At 44.4% G+C, this 22147-nt stretch overlaps 1 protein-coding gene across 3 annotated transcripts; it reads left to right on the forward strand.

The window, feature by feature from the left end:
• The first annotated feature begins 2237 nt into the window (after nucleotides 1–2237).
• On the forward strand, nucleotides 2238–20892 carry ttbk2a (tau tubulin kinase 2a). Of its 3 annotated transcripts, XM_058615423.1 has the most exons (17): nucleotides 2238–2626; nucleotides 2728–2877; nucleotides 7383–7544; nucleotides 9575–9722; nucleotides 11321–11394; nucleotides 11849–11989; nucleotides 12214–12318; nucleotides 12664–12729; nucleotides 12841–12933; nucleotides 13044–13169; nucleotides 13602–13759; nucleotides 13863–14067; nucleotides 14207–14427; nucleotides 14541–15087; nucleotides 16183–16524; nucleotides 17328–18301; nucleotides 18867–20892. In XM_058615423.1, the coding sequence occupies exons 3-17, from the start codon at nucleotides 7476–7478 to the stop codon at nucleotides 19318–19320; spliced, it is 3723 nt and encodes a 1240-aa protein (XP_058471406.1). In that variant the 5' UTR covers nucleotides 2238–2626; nucleotides 2728–2877; nucleotides 7383–7475; the 3' UTR covers nucleotides 19321–20892. The 3 variants fall into 3 exon arrangements, with proteins under 3 accessions (XP_058471406.1, XP_058471405.1, XP_058471408.1); XM_058615422.1 differs by lacking the exon at nucleotides 2728–2877; XM_058615425.1 differs by lacking the exons at nucleotides 2728–2877; nucleotides 16183–16524 and having other exon boundaries at nucleotides 2239–2626.
• Nucleotides 20893–22147: the final 1255 nt, after the last annotated feature.

The raw sequence follows: 22147 nt of genomic DNA on the forward strand, positions 1-22147 counted from the left end.
GAACAGAGTCTGTGTGAGGATAAAGAGCTCCCACTCTGACATGGTTTCTCGAGCACCCACATACCATGTAAAAGTCTCAGGACGCCATTAGATTTGTAGTTTATTATTTCTCAATCCCTTTAAAGCCATAAAATACGGTACATGTGCATGCCGTATTAAAACACCTAACATAAGTGTTAGTATTTAGTGTGACCTCCCGTCCCACTCTCTTTTTTTAAACTTAAATAGACTGTGGTCATTGGTAACACCATATCAAAAAAGGCTGCAGTGTGCAAGCTTAACTCATTGATTGTATTTGGACTTAACTCAATCACATCACATTTCACTCAAAATGCCAACAAAATCACAACATTTGACACAGATAAAATCATAATTTTGCATCAGCGAGGTAATTTCCAGAAGAAAATCAAAATTCAAGGAGTTTATTGTGTTTTACACAGTGTAAACACATGTTAAAACCATACAATGACATTCTTACTTTGCTTGCTTCCCTTTCACATATGCAAAGACAGCTTCAATTAAGAATCAATAAAGTAAGAAAATAAAGAAAATGAAAAGTAAAAAAAAAAAAGCACTCCCTCTATAATGCACCCGACTGACAGTGTTTTTTATTTTTAAGCTTATCGATCCCAAGCACACCGCTAATGCAGTGAATTCAGCAGATGCATTATGGAATGACATCCACATTGTAAATATTACAACCTGAATATTTAAAGAAACAATGTGGGATCGGATCACCTGGACAGAGAGAGAGAAACAAAAGATGGCCTAAATCTAAAGAGGAATAGCCTAAGCCTAAGAAGATGTAACACCAAGTTTCTGTGTGAAACAAATATGCAATTAAAGCAGGATTGGCCTGAGCTGAGCTCTCTCATGCGTTTGGGGACACACATTGGATGGTAGCCAACGTATTGCCACTAATTCAGTAAACTGTACTTGACATGTAGGTGTCTTTGGATCACAAATCTATTCAATCATGTGAAGTTTGTGTTATACGTAACTATTTGTATACATATTTCTTCTTGCTGGGACTCTTGAAATCGTACACTGCCCTTGTCTGCCTTTGATTTGGGTTGCTGTGGCTACTGGGGTAAGGAATTTCATCACCCTTTGATCTGTGTCTAAATATTTGACAACGTTGCATGAGATTGTGTACATGTTCAAGCCCCCCAAAAATAGAGAAAAAGGAGGAATATGGCAATCTGATGAAAAGTTTATATGTATATACCCAAGCAAATGCACACCTCTATATATGATTACATGCATATATACACATATTAGTACACATAGCCTTGATGTTTTTAAGAAGAAGAAGTGTTTTAAACCACAACTGCCTTCAACTTTCATCCAGGGGGAAAAATGTAACCAAAATGATTTGACATTTATTGCAATAATTATCTAGTGTGTATTATTGCACTCACACTATAAGTAACAATGTAACAATGCCTGACCAAGGAAGCTGACCAAATGTAGATATTCATAAACTTATTGTGTACAAGCCAGTACATGAAACAAAATAATCGTAAAAAAGTAATAGTGTAACAACAAGCAGCATATATGATGTGAGGTTTTGAAGAAAATGGTTTTCATCAAGTTTGGCTTAGTGGCGCCTCCTAGTGGTCTTAAGAAGAAGTGTCATAATATTGTGGTTGCATTATTATGCTTTTTATTATTACTTTTTCTGATGCAATATTTGTTAAAGCTCAAGTACTAATGTGCGACAAAACCAGTTGTTAGCAGATGTTATTATTTATCCTTTAGTAACATGTTATTTAGGGTCTTAATGTGCACAAAAAAAAACAAATCAAACCAATCTAACCAAACCAAATTGAATGCCAAGATGTTCGACCTTATTGAAAGTTCTGTGTATGGATTTAAGTCCATGTCAAACCATCATGTGATGTACAAATGTTTATTATTGGTGAAAAGATATATATTTAAATTTATATTTTTCTTAAAAAAAGAGAAATTTTCTGATTCAGAGACAAAAAAAACCAAATCTCATTACAAAACATGACTTTTTTAAATGTGTTTTAGTATCAATGTTATTTGAGAAAAGCTGTCGGCTAAAACAACAGCGAGTGACAAATTTGGACTTCAAATCGCAAATTCGTTGTGTTAAATTTTCCAAAAACTACGATGTAGTTCAATGGTGTAGTCTAGATCTCCAACTTGGTAAAAGGTGGTTTGTGTGTGTGCACTTTTGTCAAACCTGGCAACACAGTACAGAGCGCGTGCCCACAGCTACGACGCGAACGAGCTTTAAAAAGACGCTGGTGCGCGCCGCCGCCGCCGACGAGCTGTTGCGAGGGGCGATGGAGTCGGGGCCGCGCGCGCAGGAAGGCTGCTGATCTCCACACAGAAGCGTCACGTCACGGATCCGCAGCGAGCGACAGAGATGCTGAGGTGACAGGCAGAAGGAGAAAAGGGTCGATCGCGTTCTCACACTCATTATTTCCCCTCCTCCGCTTCTTTATTTATAACCGTCTTCGCTTCTTCCACGGACGTTTCTCTCGCTATGGGATTCCGCTGCGTGTCGTCCCCGCCGCCTCCAAACGCAGCAGATTTTCTGTAACCACACCCGGCGGCTCCTCTTTGGATCAAGCTCTGGCAGCAAAGACCCGAGGTAAGGATAGAGAAACCGTGTGCAAACCGGTTCATCACCCTCATCACCCCTCCTCCATTTTCTGCTGCTGCATGACTTTGTTACCCTGCGTGTTGTCACAGTGTTCCAGTGTAACGTCCTCCACGCCAGGCGGGACCGTGTGGCCTGTGTTGGACAGTCAGTCACTGTGTGCTTGGACGCGCCTGAGTAAATCTGCTGTGGCAACCGACTCGCTATGCAACGGCTCTCACCGCCTCAGCAAAGCCAGCAAAGTCAGTGACTGCGTGGAGGAGAGGGAGGTGGATAGATAGATACAGTGTGTTTCTGTCACATAGCATCCAAAACACAGCCACTCGTTTTGTTAATCTGTAGATTTTACATGAAAATAATGATTGAAAGTAATTCCTGCTCTTATGCTGCATGGATATCTGGTAGTAAAGGTAAAAGAGGGAAGTTGTGATAATTATGTGGGCATGAATCTCTTAATTCATCATCATTTTCATCGCAAGTTTGTTCTGTTTACTGTAATATTACATGGTATTTAGATCTCTCCACTTGGAGAGAAACATTCTCTCCAAGTGGAGGTTCTCTGGGTGTGAAAGTAACTCAAATAAGCATCTGTTGCGACTAAGGTGAGTGGGAGAACATCTCTGAATGCAGAAGTTTCAGCAGCAGAAGACCACCAAACTGGCACTTAATTACGTGTCAGTCCTGTGTGTCTCATAAAGTCTCATCCTTCATTGTTTTCCTTCTCCGCCTGGATCAGTTGCATCCATGCTGTGGCTTGAGTAGAACCAGAGAGAGGAGGAGGAATGGGCCTCCTCATGTTGGCTCTTCTCCAGTCATGAGACCAGATGTTGATTTCATCCAGCAGCAGCAGCAGCAGCAGCAGCTCCAGGGGTCTCTCTGCCCTGCTGCTGAACCAGGCCTCAGACTGAAAGATCGAAATGAAGTAGATTATATACGACCAGTGTAGTCATCTTTCCATCAGTCATGTGTTATTATTGCACATGAATGCATGGATGGATGGATGCCTGTAAGCCATCATTGTTTAAAATGGACACTGTGCAGTCCCAATTCAAAACATTCAGTACATTGACATGAACAGTTTAATCAAGTAAAGGCCATAGTCTGACTAAGACGGGCAATTGGACAACTTGCAGAAGAGGAAAATCCTATTTATTATCAAGCGTATACATGCAGGAGTAATCGGACTATGAATCGCATTATCCAGGTATGTTAGTCCGACTAAGACTGGCTAGATTTTATTTGGACTAACATGTTTACATGACATGAAGAAAACCAAAATATTGTCTTAGTCTGACTACAATCGGACTTTCAACATGCATATAGTAAACACACTGATTGTAAAGTGTTAAGAGCTAAAGCAAAATTCAACGACAAAAGTCTGTGAGCGAGAGCGTTTGTTAACTATCGCTGTATTTCCACTCTAGACTGCCATTTTTCTTTGTTTTGACGTCGCGGGTAGTGAGGCTTTTTCGTTTTGGTAACGGTCCTCGCTCTCCTGACGGAGAATTATCACATCATGAGAGGATGAAACATATCATTTGGTAACATTTGGTGTTTACAACGCTTAAGCTGCAGCTCACTGTGTTTTTGACAGTGCAGGTGAGCATAGCACCTAAACAGAACATCAACAGAGTTTGTGGGCCATGAATGGATCATTTAAATTGTGAATACTGTGGCTGTACGATTTTTATCAGTGAGTGTTTTTTTTAGTCTCTGATGTCGTATCATGGCCATGCTTTGACTGAATACATTACTTTTTTTTACATAATGTACCTTAAATATGTCAAAGCATCTCCAGACGTCGTCACTCATTGATATTTCATGATACTGTATGCACTGTAACTGTTAACATGCAGCTTCCAGCAGACTGAGAGGGCAGAGGCAACTACAGAGCTTGTAGTTGGCACGCAAAAAAAAATGGGCACTGCACGACCGTTGCCATGGAGATGCCGTGGTCAGTAGGAAGCATGATTCATTATGAGACAGAAGCAGGACGTCATAGTTTGGTTTTAATTTTTTCTGTTTTTCTTTTTGCTGATTTTAATTGGCACGATTGAAGAAGAGGAGAAGAGCAGAGCTGTGCTTCTCTGTGAGGTGTGAGATTAGTCATGTTGTGCACAGGCGTGTGTGTGTGTGTGTGTGTGTGTGTGTGTGTGTGTGTGTGTGTGTGTGTGTGTGTGCGTGCTCTTATGCATTATAACAGCTTGCTTCTGAGTGCATGTGTGTAAGAGAAATGGCCCAGGTTTGTTATGTGCAGTGTCACCGGTAGTCAGTAGCTCAGCATCACCTACTCGGGCTGTTTTGTGGCACTCGGACTCCTCCAGTGTCTTAAATGTCAGGTTTGGTAACAAACACCTGCCCAAACATCCATCTTTTCCCTCCATATCCTCCAGAGGGCAAAGAATGACTAAACACAGAAGGACAAATGACTTGTTTTTCTGTGTTTAGAAAGTATGTCTCATCTATGATATATGATATATACGATGATTTGTTCAGGAAAACAGCAGGGCAACAGCCTGACCTTGAAATCCTCACACAGGACGCACAGCTGAGGTTATTCAATCACAGTGTTGTTTACCTCCAGAGGCTCAGGAGAGGGTTTTGTCTCTGTGTGTGTTTTTCTTTTTATTACTAGGGCTGAACATAACTCAAAACAAGTTCCATGCTCCATCACATTTTAAATATATTACACAATAAGCATTGAACTGGCCCTTCACTTATATGAACTTATATTGCAGTTGCCGTATCTGGGCGGAAAAATTGCAATTGGATATTTTCCCCCACATTGTTGAGCCCTCGCTCTGTGCTGCTTTGTCTTTACCAAATTGCATAATATCAGAAAATCAAGTGCTTTTAAAGAACACAAATTACAAAAATGTGTTCATATAAGGAAAAAAGAAAGAGACATTTATGGGTTTAGCTTTGGTCTGTGTGTTTGTGTAGCGATGTGTGGGCTCAAAATAAAGACAAACGCAGCATTCAGTGTGACATATGTCCCTCCTGTTTCCTTACAGTTTTCTGTCCCGAATAAAACACAAAATAAAACAGATAATGTGTAACTCATGCAGGATTTTTCATTTCGTTAGCGGCGTGGCTGTGGCTTTGGTGTTGGATTGTTTACTGCTTTGGTCCAGACTGAAATATCTCAACGTCTGTTTGACAAATTGCTGCAAAATTGTGTCCAGACATTAATTGTCTCCGGGAGGATAAAGCCTGACAAGGTTGGTGGTCTCTGACTTTTTAATCTGACACCCCCATCAGCTCAAAAATGCTCTGTAATCTGGCCTGTGCTTTGCTTTACCATGCCTAGCATACTACAGCTAACATGCTAACGCTAAACGCTAGCTAACATTTGAATTCAATTTATTAAGTTTTAAGTGCCTTAAAATAGGGTAAATAGCGCACATAAAATACTATTACTGTTTTATTAGCAGTAAGAGTAGCGGTAGTAATGTTAATATTTCTACAGCACATTTAAAAACCACAGAGTTGTCCAAAGTGCTGTACATCACATAAAACAGACATGATATGAATGTAAACTAAAAAAAAAAGCATTAAAAACATAATATAAAACCAATAAAATACACAGTAAAAGATCAATAAAAATATTTATTTCTCACATAATAGAAACAGTGAAGTGAAACTGTGATAAAATCATAATAAACTGATCAACCACTTTAATTATGTTTAATTGAGTGTCGTCCAGTAGCGTCTGTCTACGTGTTTAAGTTCTGCAGTTGCATCCAGGCCACACTTGACCCGAGGTCACATTTCATGCTTATCACTTCGCTCTTATGGAGTCTAATCACACTTTGCCATCTTCTATCTCCTGACCTCATCCTGGTACATGATGGGATTGATGTCCTCCTCGATGATCGAGGATCTTGCCCCTGTAACCAAATGTGTTTTGAAGGCCTGTTGCATAACTGTACCAGCTTGCGCTTCATGTGTAGAATGATGATTCAAAGTTGTGTGTGTGCTTCGAGTGTTTGAAGCCAGACTAAAGGAAGCTTCCAGCTCTCATGAGGAATGTTTATCTATGACACGGATGTTGTGTAATCAAGGAGAAAAGATCCAGATTTTATGCAGAGGAAGCTTCTCCTAGACAGCAGTGCCACTTTCGTTTTAATTAAAAACTTTTATTCAGGCTGCTTCTTTCAATATTGAGAGTATGTTGATGATTTTGAGGAATATTAATTTAGTTGTTTGGTCCTTATAATGTCGGAAAATGGTATAAATGTCGATTTGGTGTTTCCACAATCTCAAATCAGAGAATTTATTTAAATTAAAAACAGGTGGTCCAGGACAGGAGCTAGTATCACTGAGTATCATATGGCATCATATAAAACCCATATTGGGGTATTTCTGTTTAATCAAGAATAATGAAATAAACATCAGTCTATTTACACAAAACATATGCCTCACACAACTGGAGGTGAATAGTGAGTAATCCGAATGAAGATACATGACTGGGAATTTTTTTTAACCAAGACAAATCCTGCCTGTGAGTTGCTGGTATGATTTTGTCTGAAAAGTCAGCTGCTGGCAGCAGCTGTGGCAGCTGCAGCGATGGTCAAGTATCAAAAAGCTCCAGACATTAAGCCACGGGGTTTAACTCTCGAACAACTGAGGGGGACTTTCAAATTTTCACGTCACATGAACCACAATAAACCTGTTTGACGTCATCATTTTCTGCCTAGAATCAGATCATCCCTCCACCAATTTCTGACATTTTTTTTTTATATAGGGTTCACCATCAAGGAACAAATGTCTGGCCCAGTGTGAGGCTGCTAGTCGAGGGGGGAAGCACTGAGGACAGCATCCCTGGTCCAAAGGCGGAATGAGCGGGGGAGCGGAGCAAGCTGACATCCTCAGCGTGCTCTCCCTGGTCAAGGAACGATGGAAAGTGGTAAGTCACGTGTTATTATTCTAAATTGTAGAGCGTGAATTTAAAACAAACAAATGCTTGTTACATTCAAACCATTGTCAAATGAGTTTAGACCTCATGTTTTGCCCCGTGACATTCCTGCGCTGCACACATGACGTGGTTTGATGTATGTTCAGACGGACAGAAAAGCAACATAGTAAGAAATGACGTAGCAAACAGGTTGGAGTATGACTGAAAATACAAAGAAGTGGCCTCAAATTTTTCAGAAAGTAAATTGTTCTGCTCAAGATTCTGTTTCTAGCCCCCCCTCCCACCTGGCCTTGCACTGCCACTGTATACACACAAACGCTCCCTCAGTCAGGTCTGATAGTTTTGTCTGTTAACCAACACCAAACAGAGGCAGAACAATAACATCGGCAACAACAGGAATCACCAAAAATTATGCGCTGCAGCTTTAATAACAATGGACCGTGTGTTTGTGGATGGAGTCCCGTCACTGCCTGTCCCTAGCTCCCCCTCTGTCCCATAAATAATAATAAAAAAAAGTCTTTGTACAAACAACGCTTCTCTTTTTTTCCCCTACTAAAGTATCTCACGTGTGGCGGGGACAGTTTGGGGTCATAACTCTCTGTCCAGGTAGTGCTGCTGCAGTATAGGAGATCCAAAAATAGCCATTATAGCTATTTGTGGCAGTGCAGCGAGCCAAAGGCAGCGGTGGCAGTATTCCCTTAAGGGCCCATGTCTCCTGCTGCTGTGGCCGCCTGGGTGCATGTGTGAGGCTGTTATTCCTTACTGGCAGCCCGGCAGCATCACTTCCTGTCTTGTAGCTGAGTTACGTAAGAATGCTGCAGTTAATCCCGCGACTGTAGCTCTTAATGCGACACAGGACTCATCGCGCATATGTAAGGAGGACAGTGAAGGACACATAGGAGCTGTCGTATTTATCTAGAATGCAGGAAATCCTGCCAGCTAATCAAAAGTTTGAGAAAATACTGACCTTGTTATTCTAGGTCACAAAATGTAATACACTGTTGACAAATATTAAATACCAAAGAGTTCTAAACCTCTTGGTTTGAGTAGGATTTCCTGTCTACACTATCCATACAAGGGCTGAGCAGATACGGTGCTCAGTGTCGGGCAAATACTAGTCATAATTACTGGATTTGATATCGGAAAAAGGACAAAAGTATAATTGGATTCCCCAAATGTCACATAAATGCTTCACTAAGCACATGCGCCACTGTTGTCATGTGCCCAGTATGTGGGGGCAGAACAGTCTATACTCATTTATAACTTAACACAAAAACGTGAATAATCCTGATGTGTGCCTCTACATCTACTAGATAATTGTTGGGAAAAAGACATTTTGAGGCAAACGATTTAAAACATCAAAAACAGATCCCATATAGGATGTGATCAGTTAGTGATATTATTTATTTGTTAAAATAGTGTGTTGACAATTTAAAATGAACAAAAACGTTTTATTGACGGGGGAAAAAAAACACTGTTAAATTAGAAATTTGCCATGTAGATAAAAAGTAAAAACATACATACATGTGCATTTTATTTCATAGAATTTGAAAAATTTGGTTAATAAGTGATGGAATTGGCCATATAGGCAGTCCCCAAGGGCACTATTTATTATGATATAATATATATAGTATTATATTATAATATAATAATATTTAAGACAGAAAAGAAAGACCTAAAAAAGAAAAAGGGAGAGTGAAACGTGTCCAATTTAAATAATCAGTGATTTAACAGTGTTTATTTTACCATTTACGATTATTTATTACTATGCATCCCAATCTCACCTTGGGCACCGAAATGCCTAGGGCCGGCCCTGCATATTCATAACCTCAGTGCTGGAATAATTGCCATGTTTGGTTTTCATTTGTTTGTCTCAGTGATTGAAGTGTACATTACAGTACAAGGAAGTTGTTGTTGTCGACTTTGACCTCTGACCTCTTAGTGGAGGGAGCAGATGTTTTTTAACCCGCCCCTATATCCACGACTGTGCGAAGTTTCGACGTTCTACGCTTGTGTTCTAGGTGAAGAAGATTGGCGGCGGGGGGTTCGGCGAGATCTACGAGGCGCTGGACCTGCTGTCGCGGGTCAGCGTGGCGCTGAAGGTGGAGTCGGCCCAGCAGCCCAAGCAGGTTCTCAAGATGGAGGTCGCCGTGCTCAAGAAGCTCCAGGGTGAGTCGAAATGGACTCGGCGGGTTACGTTTCGGGGGGAATTGATCGATTCCATACCGTGTGGCGCGGTGACCTATTGAGTTGCTTCAGGAGCTGTAGTCCGTGTAGCATTAGCATTCTTGGCAGGAGAACAAGTTCACGTCGATGATTTCCCTTGGATTAATAAGAGCAGAAAATATGAGCAGAAGCAGACTCGTCCAGGAAATGTTGAGTGGGTAGAAAGTGCACAGATGATTTGTCCTCCTGAGGCCAGATAATACTGGAGATCATCTGACTCAGATTTCTGTTTTTTTCATGGCTCAGAGTTCAGCTGTCATTCTGCAGAAACTGCAGATAAAACCACTGAGTATGTTTTATCTCACGTTTTTTAATCTTGGTTTGCATCTTTTAATGTTAACACTTGAGACGGTTTGACGGTGCTCATACAACAGGAAGTGGGTGTTTGACGTGTTTTCACACTCTCAGTCGTTCACAGCGGGTCAGCACAACAGAGCTCATTCATGGGGGTTGTATACTTTGACCCGTTTCTCTCTCTTTACTTTAAACAGTGTCTTTCCTTCCCTCCCTCCTCCCTTCCTGCCTTTTAACCACCATGGCTTTTTTTTCCCTTTCTGCCCTCTGAGGGTAAAATCAATGGGCTTGGATCATGTTTGCTGTCTAATGGCTGCAGCCCGGGGCATCGTGTGTTCTGCATGTAACTCGAGGAGGGCTGAACTCCAGCCTCCACAAACACTGCGGACCCGCCCAGCTGCAAAGACTAAACATCGGCCTCATACAAAGACTGATGGATGGCTCATATCGAGCTAATAATAGCTGCTTGTTGTGCTTTTTTTCTCTATTTGGATGCTTTAGTTTGATTATCTTGGTTTTTGTGTGTGAGGATATGGGGGGGGGGGGGGCGTTGTTTGCATTTACTGCAGGCTGAAGTGCTTTGGGGTGTGGCCACAGTCAAGCTGCCAGTGCAGCAATGTCCTCTGAGAGCAGAGCACACACACACACGCACACACACACAGGTTCAGCTATCCCTTTAAGGACTCACATTGACTTCATTTTACTTGGACAGCCTTTAACCAAAGTGTTATCCTTACTTTTAACCTTAACTTTAATCAGTTAATGCCAAACCATAACCTGATCCTAACCACACTGCAAATCTTAGCCCTAAACTTCACCAGTTCCTCAGAATTCAGATTCTTTCGGACCACGTGTTTGGTCGTGTTTTGAACATCGTCTGAACCGGGGGAAACACACGTCTTTGTCTTTGTCTTTGTGTGTTAACACGTTCAGAATGACAATAAAGCAACCTTTGACCTTTCCTTTTGACCTTTGATTCACACACACACACACACACACACACCCTAGTTGGCACAGCTTTGTGCACCGCAGCATATAAATCAGCGGGGCTGTTACACAAGGCACAGAGACGTAGTGTTCAGGGCGAGAAGGGCAGAGAAAATATGATCACGCGTCATCGTGATTCACACAGCCGCCGCCTGCATCTAACGATCACACCGTGCAGTTGACGTCAGGTGACCTCTGAAAAGAATGGCTTCCCTCATTACAGCTTCTCTCTATTTGTCTTTTTTTTTTCCTTCCCTTAGGTAAAGACCACGTGTGCCGCTTTGTGGGATGTGGCCGCAATGACCGCTTTAACTATGTGGTGATGGAGCTTCAGGTACTGCTCAGTTTGGAATTATTATTGGAATTATTCATAAGCCAAAAAAAAAAAAGAAAATCCATTCATCCATCCATCCATCTTCTACCGCTTTATCCTCCACATCCCAACTGACATTGGGGGAAAGGCAGGGGTCACACCCTGGACAGGTCAGCAGTCCATCACAGGGACTCATATAGAGGCAAACAACTCTAGAGTGTCCAATTTAGCTTAATCCACAAAAATCCAATACATTTAATTCTCAAAATTACTTACTGCAAAAAGAGGAGATCGATCTTTTGATATAATTAAATACATAATTATTTATAGTGACATCAACTAATAAGGAAAAATAAGGTGATCTTGATTTATGTATCACACCAAAGGCACCGAGACGCAAATATTAGACAATATTAAATATAAGAGGGTACAGTTCAGGCCTTTGGACTGACCGACCCTGTCCGTGTTCTCTCAGGGTCGTAACCTGGCTGACCTCAGGAGGAGCATGACCCGGGGCACGTTCAGCATCAGCACCACCCTGCGTCTGGGTCGCCAGATCCTGGAATCCATAGAGAGCATCCACTCTGTCGGCTTCCTGCACCGTGACATCAAACCAGTGAGTGGCAGCGCACTGGCTGCAGTTCAGAGTTCTTATTGCATGGTCCAGGATGTGTGTTATTCCATCCACTGGAAGATTTTTATGTTCACTTTTTTAATATAATTTGTTGTCCGTATTGCTGTATTAAATTGGATTCCAACATTTGGAATGCTTTTCTCTGAATTTGCTTGGCTGTAAACAGACATTGTTCGCCTTCTTACCTCCTCCCATTTCCACTTCAGTCCAATTTCGCCATGGGTCGCTTCCCCAGTACCTGCCGTACCTGCTACATGCTGGACTTTGGTTTAGCTCGACAGTTCACCAACTCTTGCCAGGAGGTCCGACCTGTGAGTGTCATTCTCTATTACTAAATATAGTAATAAAGCTACTTTTGTGTAATATTTGCACACTAACAATGGTTCTCACTACTGTGTGCGAAATAAAAAAAGTCCCATGTGGTGATGAACGCACACAATAATCAGGCTAATGCAGCAAACTCCAAGTAAAGGATGCTGCTCTTTGTTTGCTGCATGTATAAATAATAGTTTACAGCGTGTTGCACTGTCCTTACAATAAGTAGCCAAATCCAGTGATATGGGTTTAACTTATTCAACTTCATCTGTGGCTAAAATGTGACAGATGTATGTGTGTAGATAATACCTGTGTTGACTGTTTCTGTCTGTGTTCGTCAGCCTCGTCCCGTGGCAGGGTTCAGGGGAACAGTGCGATATGCGTCTGTCAATGCACACAAGAATAAGGTAGAGTATAATGTCCAACCTTTTCGTGTCATCTGTGCTACTACACCCAAATATCGCCATATTATTTGGCAAAAAATTTATTTTTTGAGACATCCCGCTGTAATTCTGCAGGAGATGGGCCGCCACGATGACCTGTGGTCCCTCTTCTACATGCTCGTTGAGTTTCTGGTCGGTCAGTTGCCGTGGAGGAAGATCAAGGACAAAGTAAGGACGACCAATAATTCTCGCCCCCCTCCCGAACAGTCTTGTCCAGGACACTGTGAGTGACGAGACGTGACAAGTGAACATTGTGTGTGTGTGTTTTTCACTCCCAGGAACATGTGGGGAAGCTGAAGGACACGTACGACCACCGTCAGATGCTCAAACACCTGCCGGCAGACTTTGGTGTGTTTTTGGTACACATTTCCAGTCTAGATTACTTCACCAAGCCTGACTACCAGGTAATATGTTGGTTCTGTGATTGAGTACATACAAGTGCAAGTTAGACAACTGATAATATGCTGCTAAATCCCCCCCCCCCTCCCCATCCAGTTGAAGGTCTGGTGTTTCAGAATTATCGACATCTAATGGTGAGACAGGAGAATGCGACAAACGGAGGACTCCTCCGCTCCCTCCCCCCTTTTCTCTAGCATGTCTGAGAACTAAGGTTGCATTTGCATATGAGAAAGGAGTCTCCTCTCTTTGGTGGAAAATGCAAAATGCACATACTGGGGTTGGGCTGCTATAGAAACATGGAAACAAGGGTTGAATATTCAATTTCTGTCAAAAAATGCTCCTAAATGATTCACACCGGACCTTTTTAAAAACAGATGTGTACAGTCCGCTCGAGCTGACACGCACACACACAAATAAAACACGTTTGTTTTTTCCAGCTGCTGATGTCCGTGTTTGACAACAGTATGAAAACCTACAATGTGGTGGAGAATGACCCCTATGACTGGGAGCGGACCGGCACCGACGGCACCTTGACGATCAGTGCCAGTGCCACGACGCCACAACATCACACCCGCCTCACTCCAGCACATATGGGGTACGTTTGGAGTAATTTTGTGATTTATCTATGTTTAAAAACCACAGAATCTTTTCTTGCTGCCTCAAACGCGAAATAAAACGAGTGCTGTCTGTTGTACCAGCATGGCAAACGCCTCCCTGATACCTGGCGACCTAATGAGGGAAAACACAGAGGAGGTTTTGCAAGATGAGCAGCTCAGCGACGTGGAGAACAATCATCCCGAGCGCCTGCCTGGCTCTCCCCTCCACGCGCACCGCAACCAGGAGGCTGACGTCTGGGAGGAGCTGGACCGCAACCGTAACCGCATCAGGACAGCTGTGTGGAAGGTAACACACAGACTGCGGTTCATGTACATGCAATATGAGAGTTCCGTTTACCTCAGCTGCTCTCGAAATCAATACCTCAAGCAAATATCTCTAATTTCTTTGGTGAATATGTAATAAATAACTACCCCCCACCCCCCAGGCGGCAGAGGAAGAGCAAAGCAACAACCAGGGCAACCAAGGACACCAGACTCCCTACACCGGGCCAAGTCTGGGCTCTCCTGTCAAACTGCAGTCTGAGGTGATGGCTTCAGACCGCGACGGCCCTCTGCTGAGGAAACTCCGCAACATTCACAGCTTTGAGCTGGAGAGACGGCTTGGCCTTGAGTCAAAGCCCAGTCCAGAGCGCTTCCTGGACGCCTGGTAGGTTGAGCACATACATTCTGTCGTCTTAAACCACATCTACAAGCGAGTTACTGCCATGTACGTTGAAAAACTGTGGCCTGATTGTTTGCATCTGTCTTGTGTGAGTTCAGCTCAGCAAAGCCTGGGTCTCCACACCAGGAGAAGGAGGCTAACGGAGCTGCAATCATCTCAATAACTCAGGGTCAAACTGTACCTGCCGGGGAGCGTCCTGATCGGATCTGGCATTATGATGAGGAGTTCCTGTCTGGTGGTGGTTCTCCTAAGCCAGCATCGCCTGGATCTCTTGAGCAGGGAGAGGGGGGGGCCAGCAGCGGGGGCTTTGTGGCCCTCAATTTGAGCTCTGGGAGGCAGGACATTGACTCAAGGGAGTGGGTATTGGTGGAGCGGCCCACTGGCTCCCCAGGAGCCAAGGCCAACTCCAACCCATCGGAGGAGGATGAGGAGCCTGAGGTGCTCCAGCCAGGGGAACAGTTTCCTGGATGGGAAAAGGGAGGCCCAAGCCCAACCTCTGGGAAAACTAAACAGGAAACTGTGTCTTCCTCCAAGGGAAGTGCAAAAGTGGACAAGTTGGAGCTTAGTGTGGGCCCAGCGGAGGCTTTACCCCCCATCACTCCGACCAGCCCAGGGGAAGCTTTAGCTGAGGGAGTTCTCACTCAGGTAAGCAGTCGACATTTGGAGGCCAATTTTCACAACATGTCATACATGATACTGACTGTAGTCAGCGTTTTACAGAGTTAAAAAACTGCACAGAGTCAGAGTTCTAGTTCTAGAACTTCAATGCTAAATCATTTGACAATCAGAGTTCCACCAGCTGCATCCTGCTGTAGTCTGAAACTCCATGTTACTGCTTTATGTCTGCTTGCATCGTCACTTGTGTATACCTGTCATAGACGATGATTTCTGACACAACTACACAGAGCTGATCACATCACAGCATGGGAAAAGGGAGAGCTTATGGTTGATTGACTTTAATTATTATGGTTTTTTTTTTTTATCTCATGTGCAGACTTTTGCAATGTGTTGAGTTGCTTTTATTTACTTTTACAATGTAAATGACCCCCCCCCCCTTTTCTAAGTTTAAATCACTTTTTTTTGCTTTTTTGCTGCTCGAGACCTTTCACCAGCCCATTGCGTCCAATTCCAAAATCCTGCTCCCAAAAACAGTCCCCTCGCTCTCTCCTACAATCAGAACTTCTACATCCATGTTTCAGATGTATTGTCCTTCCCAGGACGCACCATCCTCGCCTCCTCCGTCCTACCTCCTAGCCTAAAATCATGAACAGTATCATCTTTATGATCCTCCTGTTGTTTTACCAGTGAAAATAACAGCTGTGCATCATGTTCACCGCTGGTGTTGCCTGCTTATCCAGTGATAAAGCACTCGCACCGTATTTCTCCCATTGCCTCAGCAGTCTCAAGCCTTGTTAATGTTCGTGTGAGGCGCTGCCACAGATGGCGTGTGTCCCATGAGCAGCCACAGAGGTGTTGATGGTCGGCGTGCGACACACGCACCGCAAGGCACTGCACAAGCAAATTGTTGTCATGTCTTGTTTTCATACATCACGTCTATGTGTCTCCAGAACCATGTGATCATCTCTGTGGTCTTACAGAATCGCTGTAAAAATCTATTTGGCCAATCCTGTCTGGGATGCAACATAGTCAACATAGTCGGTGTATTCAATCATTTCTGGCACGCGGAGCCTCGTCCCCTCCTCTCTCAACATCCCACCTCTCTCCTTCCCCCTCTCTTAGTTCCCCACCTCTCCTCCATCCCTGCCGGAGGAAGTGGCGGTGCGGACATCCAGCCCCGTCCCACTGCGTTCTCCCAGCCCTCACACCCTCAACCTGACCACCCTATCGGACCCACTGCACCAGCGGCACTCGCCGGCCTTGAGGCGCAGCCAGTCTGCTGACCAGCAGCGGCAGGAGCGTGCCTCCTCCTCCTCCTCCTGCCATGCCTCGCTTCCACTACCACCAAACCCCGTCCCCGGCACCCGCTCACCCAGTCGTAGGAAGCTGCCTGCCATCCCGGTGGGCGCTGCCAACGCAAAGTTTCCCTCTATCATTCGCATCACACGCGCTCAACTCCAACAGGTGATGAGCTCATCACGATAAAAAAAACACAACACCTTCCTCTACAACATTATCAATACACGGGCTGTCAGCTTTTTTTGTTATTAACGTCATTTTTTTATGTTATTTATGTCATTTTCTCCTTGCTTTACGATGCTTGTTTTGGCTTCTTTGTTCAGTTTGGCTTGCTTGTTGTGTTTGTCATCAGGCAGCTCTCCCCAGAACCATAAGGGGCATTGTGCAGGCCAGACAGAGCATGGGTCAGATGTGTCCTTGTGTTCTTGTGATCTGAATTGGGGTGTGTGTGTGTGTGTGTGTTTGTCTGATTGTGGCATGTGTGTTTGGAATGTCGAGTCATGACTTCAGGTTGCATGATCTCTTTTGTTTCAGATCGTCTTTGTCCTCTCTATTTTCCTCTTCCTCTCTCTCTCGCTGTATTTGTTCCTCACCCTCTCTTCGGTGAAGCCCCCTGCCAAGTTGCGTGAACGTTTCCTGTCCTACTTGCCGGTTTAGTACTCACAGCTTGACTGACACTGCCATAGCACTTGTGTGTTTTGGTCTGACAATGGTAGCTATGGTATTGCATGCTGTTGCCAAACTAATCACCATTTATTACCCCACATTATACAATTCTTCTCTTTTCATACATCTGAATCAGGCTCTTGCTACAGAACTACAGCACAACTCGACATGTTGTGGTCTATCAGCAACAAGCCTTTGACAATTCGAATAATATTCCCAGTATTGGAGTGGCTTATTTTTTTTTGAATAACACCTGTGTCTTTTTCTTCCCTCCCATGTCTCCACCTCCCCCTCCTCTTCAGTTGACAGCTCAGCGTCCGTCTGGGCTGTCCTCCCAGTCAGGATCAGACAGTGCTCCACAGTGCCTCCTCCTGGAGAGGCATAGTGATGCTGAGGCTGAGGCTCAGCAGGTCCAGGAGCAAACAGTGGACATCATCTCCCCACAGGACCCTGTGCCCACACATCCAGGGACACCCACAGACCCTCTGGCTGAAATGGTGGTCAAAGGAGACAGCCACACCAAAGCTCAAAGCCCTGTGCCAAGCCGCATGTCCTCCCCGCGTTCCCCCCGTTCTCCGCGCTCAACCTCCTCTCCGCAGTCTCCTCGCTCTCCTCACTCCCCGCATTCGCCTCGCAGCCCCGTTTTTGCCAATGGCCACTTCTCCCCTCATATTTCAGGCCAGAATGATTGCAATGGAGCTTTTCCACAACTGAAAGACCCTGAGAATGATTCTAGCCCCACTCCCTGCGCCACAGCGTCTAATGTAAGACAGGAGGAGAATGGAGAGGTGATCCAGGCCCAAGATCAGAATAGTAACCCAGTCCTTGCCTCCCCGGCTGCTTCCCGTAAAGACCCAAGCCGAAGGCAAAGTCGCATTCCAGTCTTGGAGCCCTCTAGCCTGCTAGAACTTCCACCTCCGGGCTCTGCCAAGGAGAAACTCTTACAGAAGAAAGCCAGCCACCAGGGCCCAGTCCCCTCTCCCACTGCCTCCCCGTCCCTCTCTGATAGGCGTGGCCCCTTGGTGGCCTCCCTTGCAAGGGATCCGCTGTCCTCCACTTCTGATCGCTCCCAAGACGAGGACTCCCTTATGGGTTCCCGTTCTGACCGCCAGGGAGACGAGGCTCCTTCCCTCTCCACCTCCTCTAGCCCTCTGTCCCGCAAGAGTAGGATCCCTCGTCCCATTCACCCGGCCTCTTCAGCTGAGCAGCTGGCTGCCCAATTCCTGCCACGCCCACCCCCTGGAAAGCCACCTTGCCGGTCCACAGTGGAGGGCAGGTAATTTGTTGATCTGCTGCCAATAACTAACCAAACCAGTATTATCTTCAAAGCACGGATTGTTGGCAGCATATTAGCGCCTCAGAATCACTTGCTTGCCGTTGAGTTTGAATGAGGAACAGAAGGAAACAATCCAAAATTGATTTGTAACTTTGTCACTTAGCTCCATTGTGTTGTGTTGCTGCTGTTTGCCATAACAAAGTATCATCCTGAGCTGCATGTTGTTTTTAGGCATATTACTTTGTTTGTACCCACTCTTTGACTTACTATAGCTCAGTTGAAGTCTTATTATAATATTCTATATTAGAACACTGAGGCATTTTATCCTAAATCCAAATGGTCAGAAAAAAGAAAAACACAAGCACTTATAGAGATAATGTGGGACTGAACTTCTGTCTGTTCTTTGTTGTAGTTTGTGCAAAGTGCTACAGGAGCTGTACGGAACTAATTCATTTTGTTTCCAGACTTTAAGTCTTGATAAGGACTTACATTTATCACAGTGTTTACTTTCAAATGTATGAATCGGCTGTTATTCTTACCCTTCCTTGCCTTTGTGCCCACACAGGCTCAGGCGTTACCGCATCAGAGCTGGCAGCACCAGTGACTCTGACCTTCTGACATGCATCGCTCAGCTGATGCACGGCTCCCGCGGCTCCCCGCTCCACCACCGCTCCTCTGGCCAGCACGGTGGCTCCAGGACGGGCATGTGCAGCCTGACGAGCTCCCCGCACCACCACCGCAGCTCCAGTGCCTCGCCGCGCAGCTCTTCCTCCCTGCAGCGCTCCGTCAGCTCCTCGCCGTCCCGCCACGAACACCGCGGCGGCGGGGGAGGGGGCTGCCTCGGCCGCAGCCGCTCGCCGCCCAGCTTCTCTGGCTCGCCGCCCGCGCGACGCTTCTACCACCACCACCACCACCAGGAGACCTGCTGCAGCCGCCAGGCGCGCACAAGTTCCTTCCACCTGACCAGGGGGAAAGGCTGCAGCCGAGATGGCAAGTGCTCCAGCAAGCTGAGCAGATAGTCGCCCACTGGGTTGTGATGCCACAGCAGAGGAGGGAAGACTCTAACTATAGCAGAGTAGATGCCAGTCAGGGTAACAACCTGAGTCTTCCTCCAAAATTAGATAAGAAGAACTGGATTCCCTGTTTTATCCTGTCGGTATAAACTTTACATTTGTCTTGCCTCTTCACTCCTTCTGTTTGCACACAGGGTTTTTATTGTTCACTTTTGTTCCGCATCAAAGGGGAAATTCCAGCCATTTTAGCCTAAAATGTCTGTAAAGTAGTGAGACTCAGTGGAGACCGATTTAATTAACAGTGGTCAAAATCTGTGCGGCAGACGCTGAGATCTCCTGAGACCAAACGCTTCTTAATTTGAGTTAAATGAACCTCACAAAGGGTCCCATTATAGTATTTTACCAGACAAACTACTGTATATGGACGCACCGGGTCCTCATTTTATACTTGTTAAACAAAAAGATGTCGAGAAAGGTAGTGTAGCTGCGAGACTAAACTGTTCATTCCCAAAGCAAGGTGTTTTTTTTTTTAATGCACACATGGATAGTTAACTGAGCCACTAGGCACATGAATAGATCAACTTTTCCCTGCTAAACCTTCCTGCATCACAGTATAACGTAGTCACTTATTTATCCCCAGTATTAATGCACTTGGATCACACTGATGGAAGATCAGTGAAGCAGTGAGTTCCAGCTTCATTTAACTTTGGCCTGTGGTTGATTTCTCAGTTGTCAGGCAGGGTATGATATTTACATTATGCTATGCGTGAATGCGTAAAGCCTGACTTTTTGTGTGTACAGTTGTGTATTTATTGAGATATTTATTTTAATGCCTAGAGACACTTGTGGACTCCTCCCCTCTTCTGTGTGATCATGGATGTGCCGTTTTCTTTGTCACTCGTGTATGTTTTAAATCGAAGGGATTACGCCGCAGCGACCCTCAGTACAATCAGTCATATGAAGTACGCGTGGACACACACACACACACCCTTTTGTGCCTACTGTGTTTCTGAGAAGGACTCTGAGGGAGTCGCAGTTGAGTCGAGGCTGGACTTCTTTCGGAATCCGGAGGCATCGTTGAAACACGTGTTGGTATTAAGTGTGTAGTAGCAGTAGTGAGCTGAAAGAGCACCAGGTACATTACTGATGAGTAACGTTCAGATGCAGATCTTTGTCACAGCACGTGCCTTGGCACTTTGGGCAGCTTGAGGATTCACTCTGGTTTGTCTGTGATTAGAAAAACAAACAAACAAACAAACAAACAAAAAAAAGGAGCCAAAAAACAGACAGTGCCAGTGGATATACGACGACCCTTTTCACTTCACCAGTATTCTTTCATGTAGAAAATAATAGCCACGCAATTATAAATCTGACACAATGAAACCAACTTGAGAACAGAGTATGTCATTGGATATGACTCATGGGATTATCCTGAAGTTTTGAACCCCCATTTTAGCTCTCCTGTATGCACCAGGCTAGTGTTTGAGATTAAACTTTGAACAAATGTGAATTTCAGACCTCAAAACTACTTTGTTTGTCAAGTATTACTGAAAAAATTGAGGCCATATTTGTCACACAAAGATCAGTGAAGATTTTTTTGCATTGGAGAATGTCTTTTATACTAAGACCTATAATGTGTTTGCGTACAAGGCAAATCAGTCAGAGTATTGTTTGTGTTTCAAATTCAGTAAAGATACCCTCTGTCAAACTCCCCTCGACGACCTCCTCCAAATTCCTCCGCTTGTAAGATGCTGTAAAATAACTCCGGCTTCGTTCCAGTGCTGCTCTTCTGCATGTTCATCAGAGATAAGACAGAGATCCACTACTGAGTAAAAAGCTGCATAGCGCTTTCATGTGACCGGACATTTATCTTGTGACGTTTTTAGCCCGGCGGGAACTCCGTCACCTGTTGGCCGGCAAGTTTCATTTCTGTGGTTCAGTATTTCTCAATATTCCTTTTCCTGCCCCCACCCGATGTGTGTCACTAGTTTCTTGCGCTTCCTGCACTGACCTGAGTTGACTGTGTTGCTGGATAATGATAGACTGTATTTTTTTTTATTTTTTTTTTATTTACAGTGCAGTTATCTAAAAACCTGTACCTGTCCAGATGCATAAACAAGAGGGAGGGTAAAAGAGAGTGTTTTAAGCACTTGGCAGCCGTAGCTTTATGCGCGCACATGGAAACAAAGAGAAATCACGTTGCCAAATATTTTGATAAATCTTGCAGATGTGGTTCGACTTGAGAGGGTTGAATGGGCTTTTGTAGATGCAGATGAAATGTGCTGGTTTTTCAGTAGCAGATGCTGCAGGTACCGACCAACGCTAGTCTCACAGAGCAGCTACGATGACTCATCCTGAAGTTCAGACAGTGTTCAGTCAGTCAGCCGCCTTAATGTCTCCTCTCTTCCCCTCTGTGCATAGTGAGGGATGACTGAGCCTTGTCTGTTTTGGAGATCATGCCACTATTAGACGACCAAGCCAAGCCTTCCTGTCGCTCACTGTATCTCTGTGAAATGGCATGTGCTGCCACAATCTGTCGCCGCTAAAAATCCGAGCTGTCTGACTCTTGTTCTTCAACCCTGGAGAAAATCTCCCACGTTTCTTTTACTGTGAGCCGTGTTGGACATGTCGGAGCAGGGGCGTGCAATTTCTACGCGTAGCCAGCGATCAACCTCTGAATCCTCCCCTTTCTCTCTCTGGCTCACGGGTTTCAAGCTTTCAAACTTCAGACCGCTGTCACAGTTTTAATATATATATATATACGTATATATATATATATACCTGTAGAAATATCCAAATAATTATTTAAATAAAATCACTATTGTAAAACAAT

The sequence above is a fragment of the Solea solea genome, chromosome 18, assembly GCF_958295425.1.
Source record: "Solea solea chromosome 18, fSolSol10.1, whole genome shotgun sequence".
Classification (NCBI taxonomy): Eukaryota; Metazoa; Chordata; class Actinopteri; order Pleuronectiformes; family Soleidae; genus Solea; species Solea solea.

What these genes read in the sequence shown, in the direction of transcription:
- ttbk2a (XM_058615423.1), top strand. Translation starts at nt 7,476, where the DNA reads ATGAGCGGGGGAGCGGAGCAAGCTGACATCCTCAGCGTGCTCTCCCTG. An exon ending in CGTGCTCAAGAAGCTCCAGG is followed by an intron (nt 9,723 to 11,320) that starts GTGAGTCGAAAT and finishes TCCTTCCCTTAG; the next exon opens with GTAAAGACCACGTGTGCCGC. An exon ending in TCAATGCACACAAGAATAAG is followed by an intron (nt 12,730 to 12,840) that starts GTAGAGTATAAT and finishes GTAATTCTGCAG; the next exon opens with GAGATGGGCCGCCACGATGA.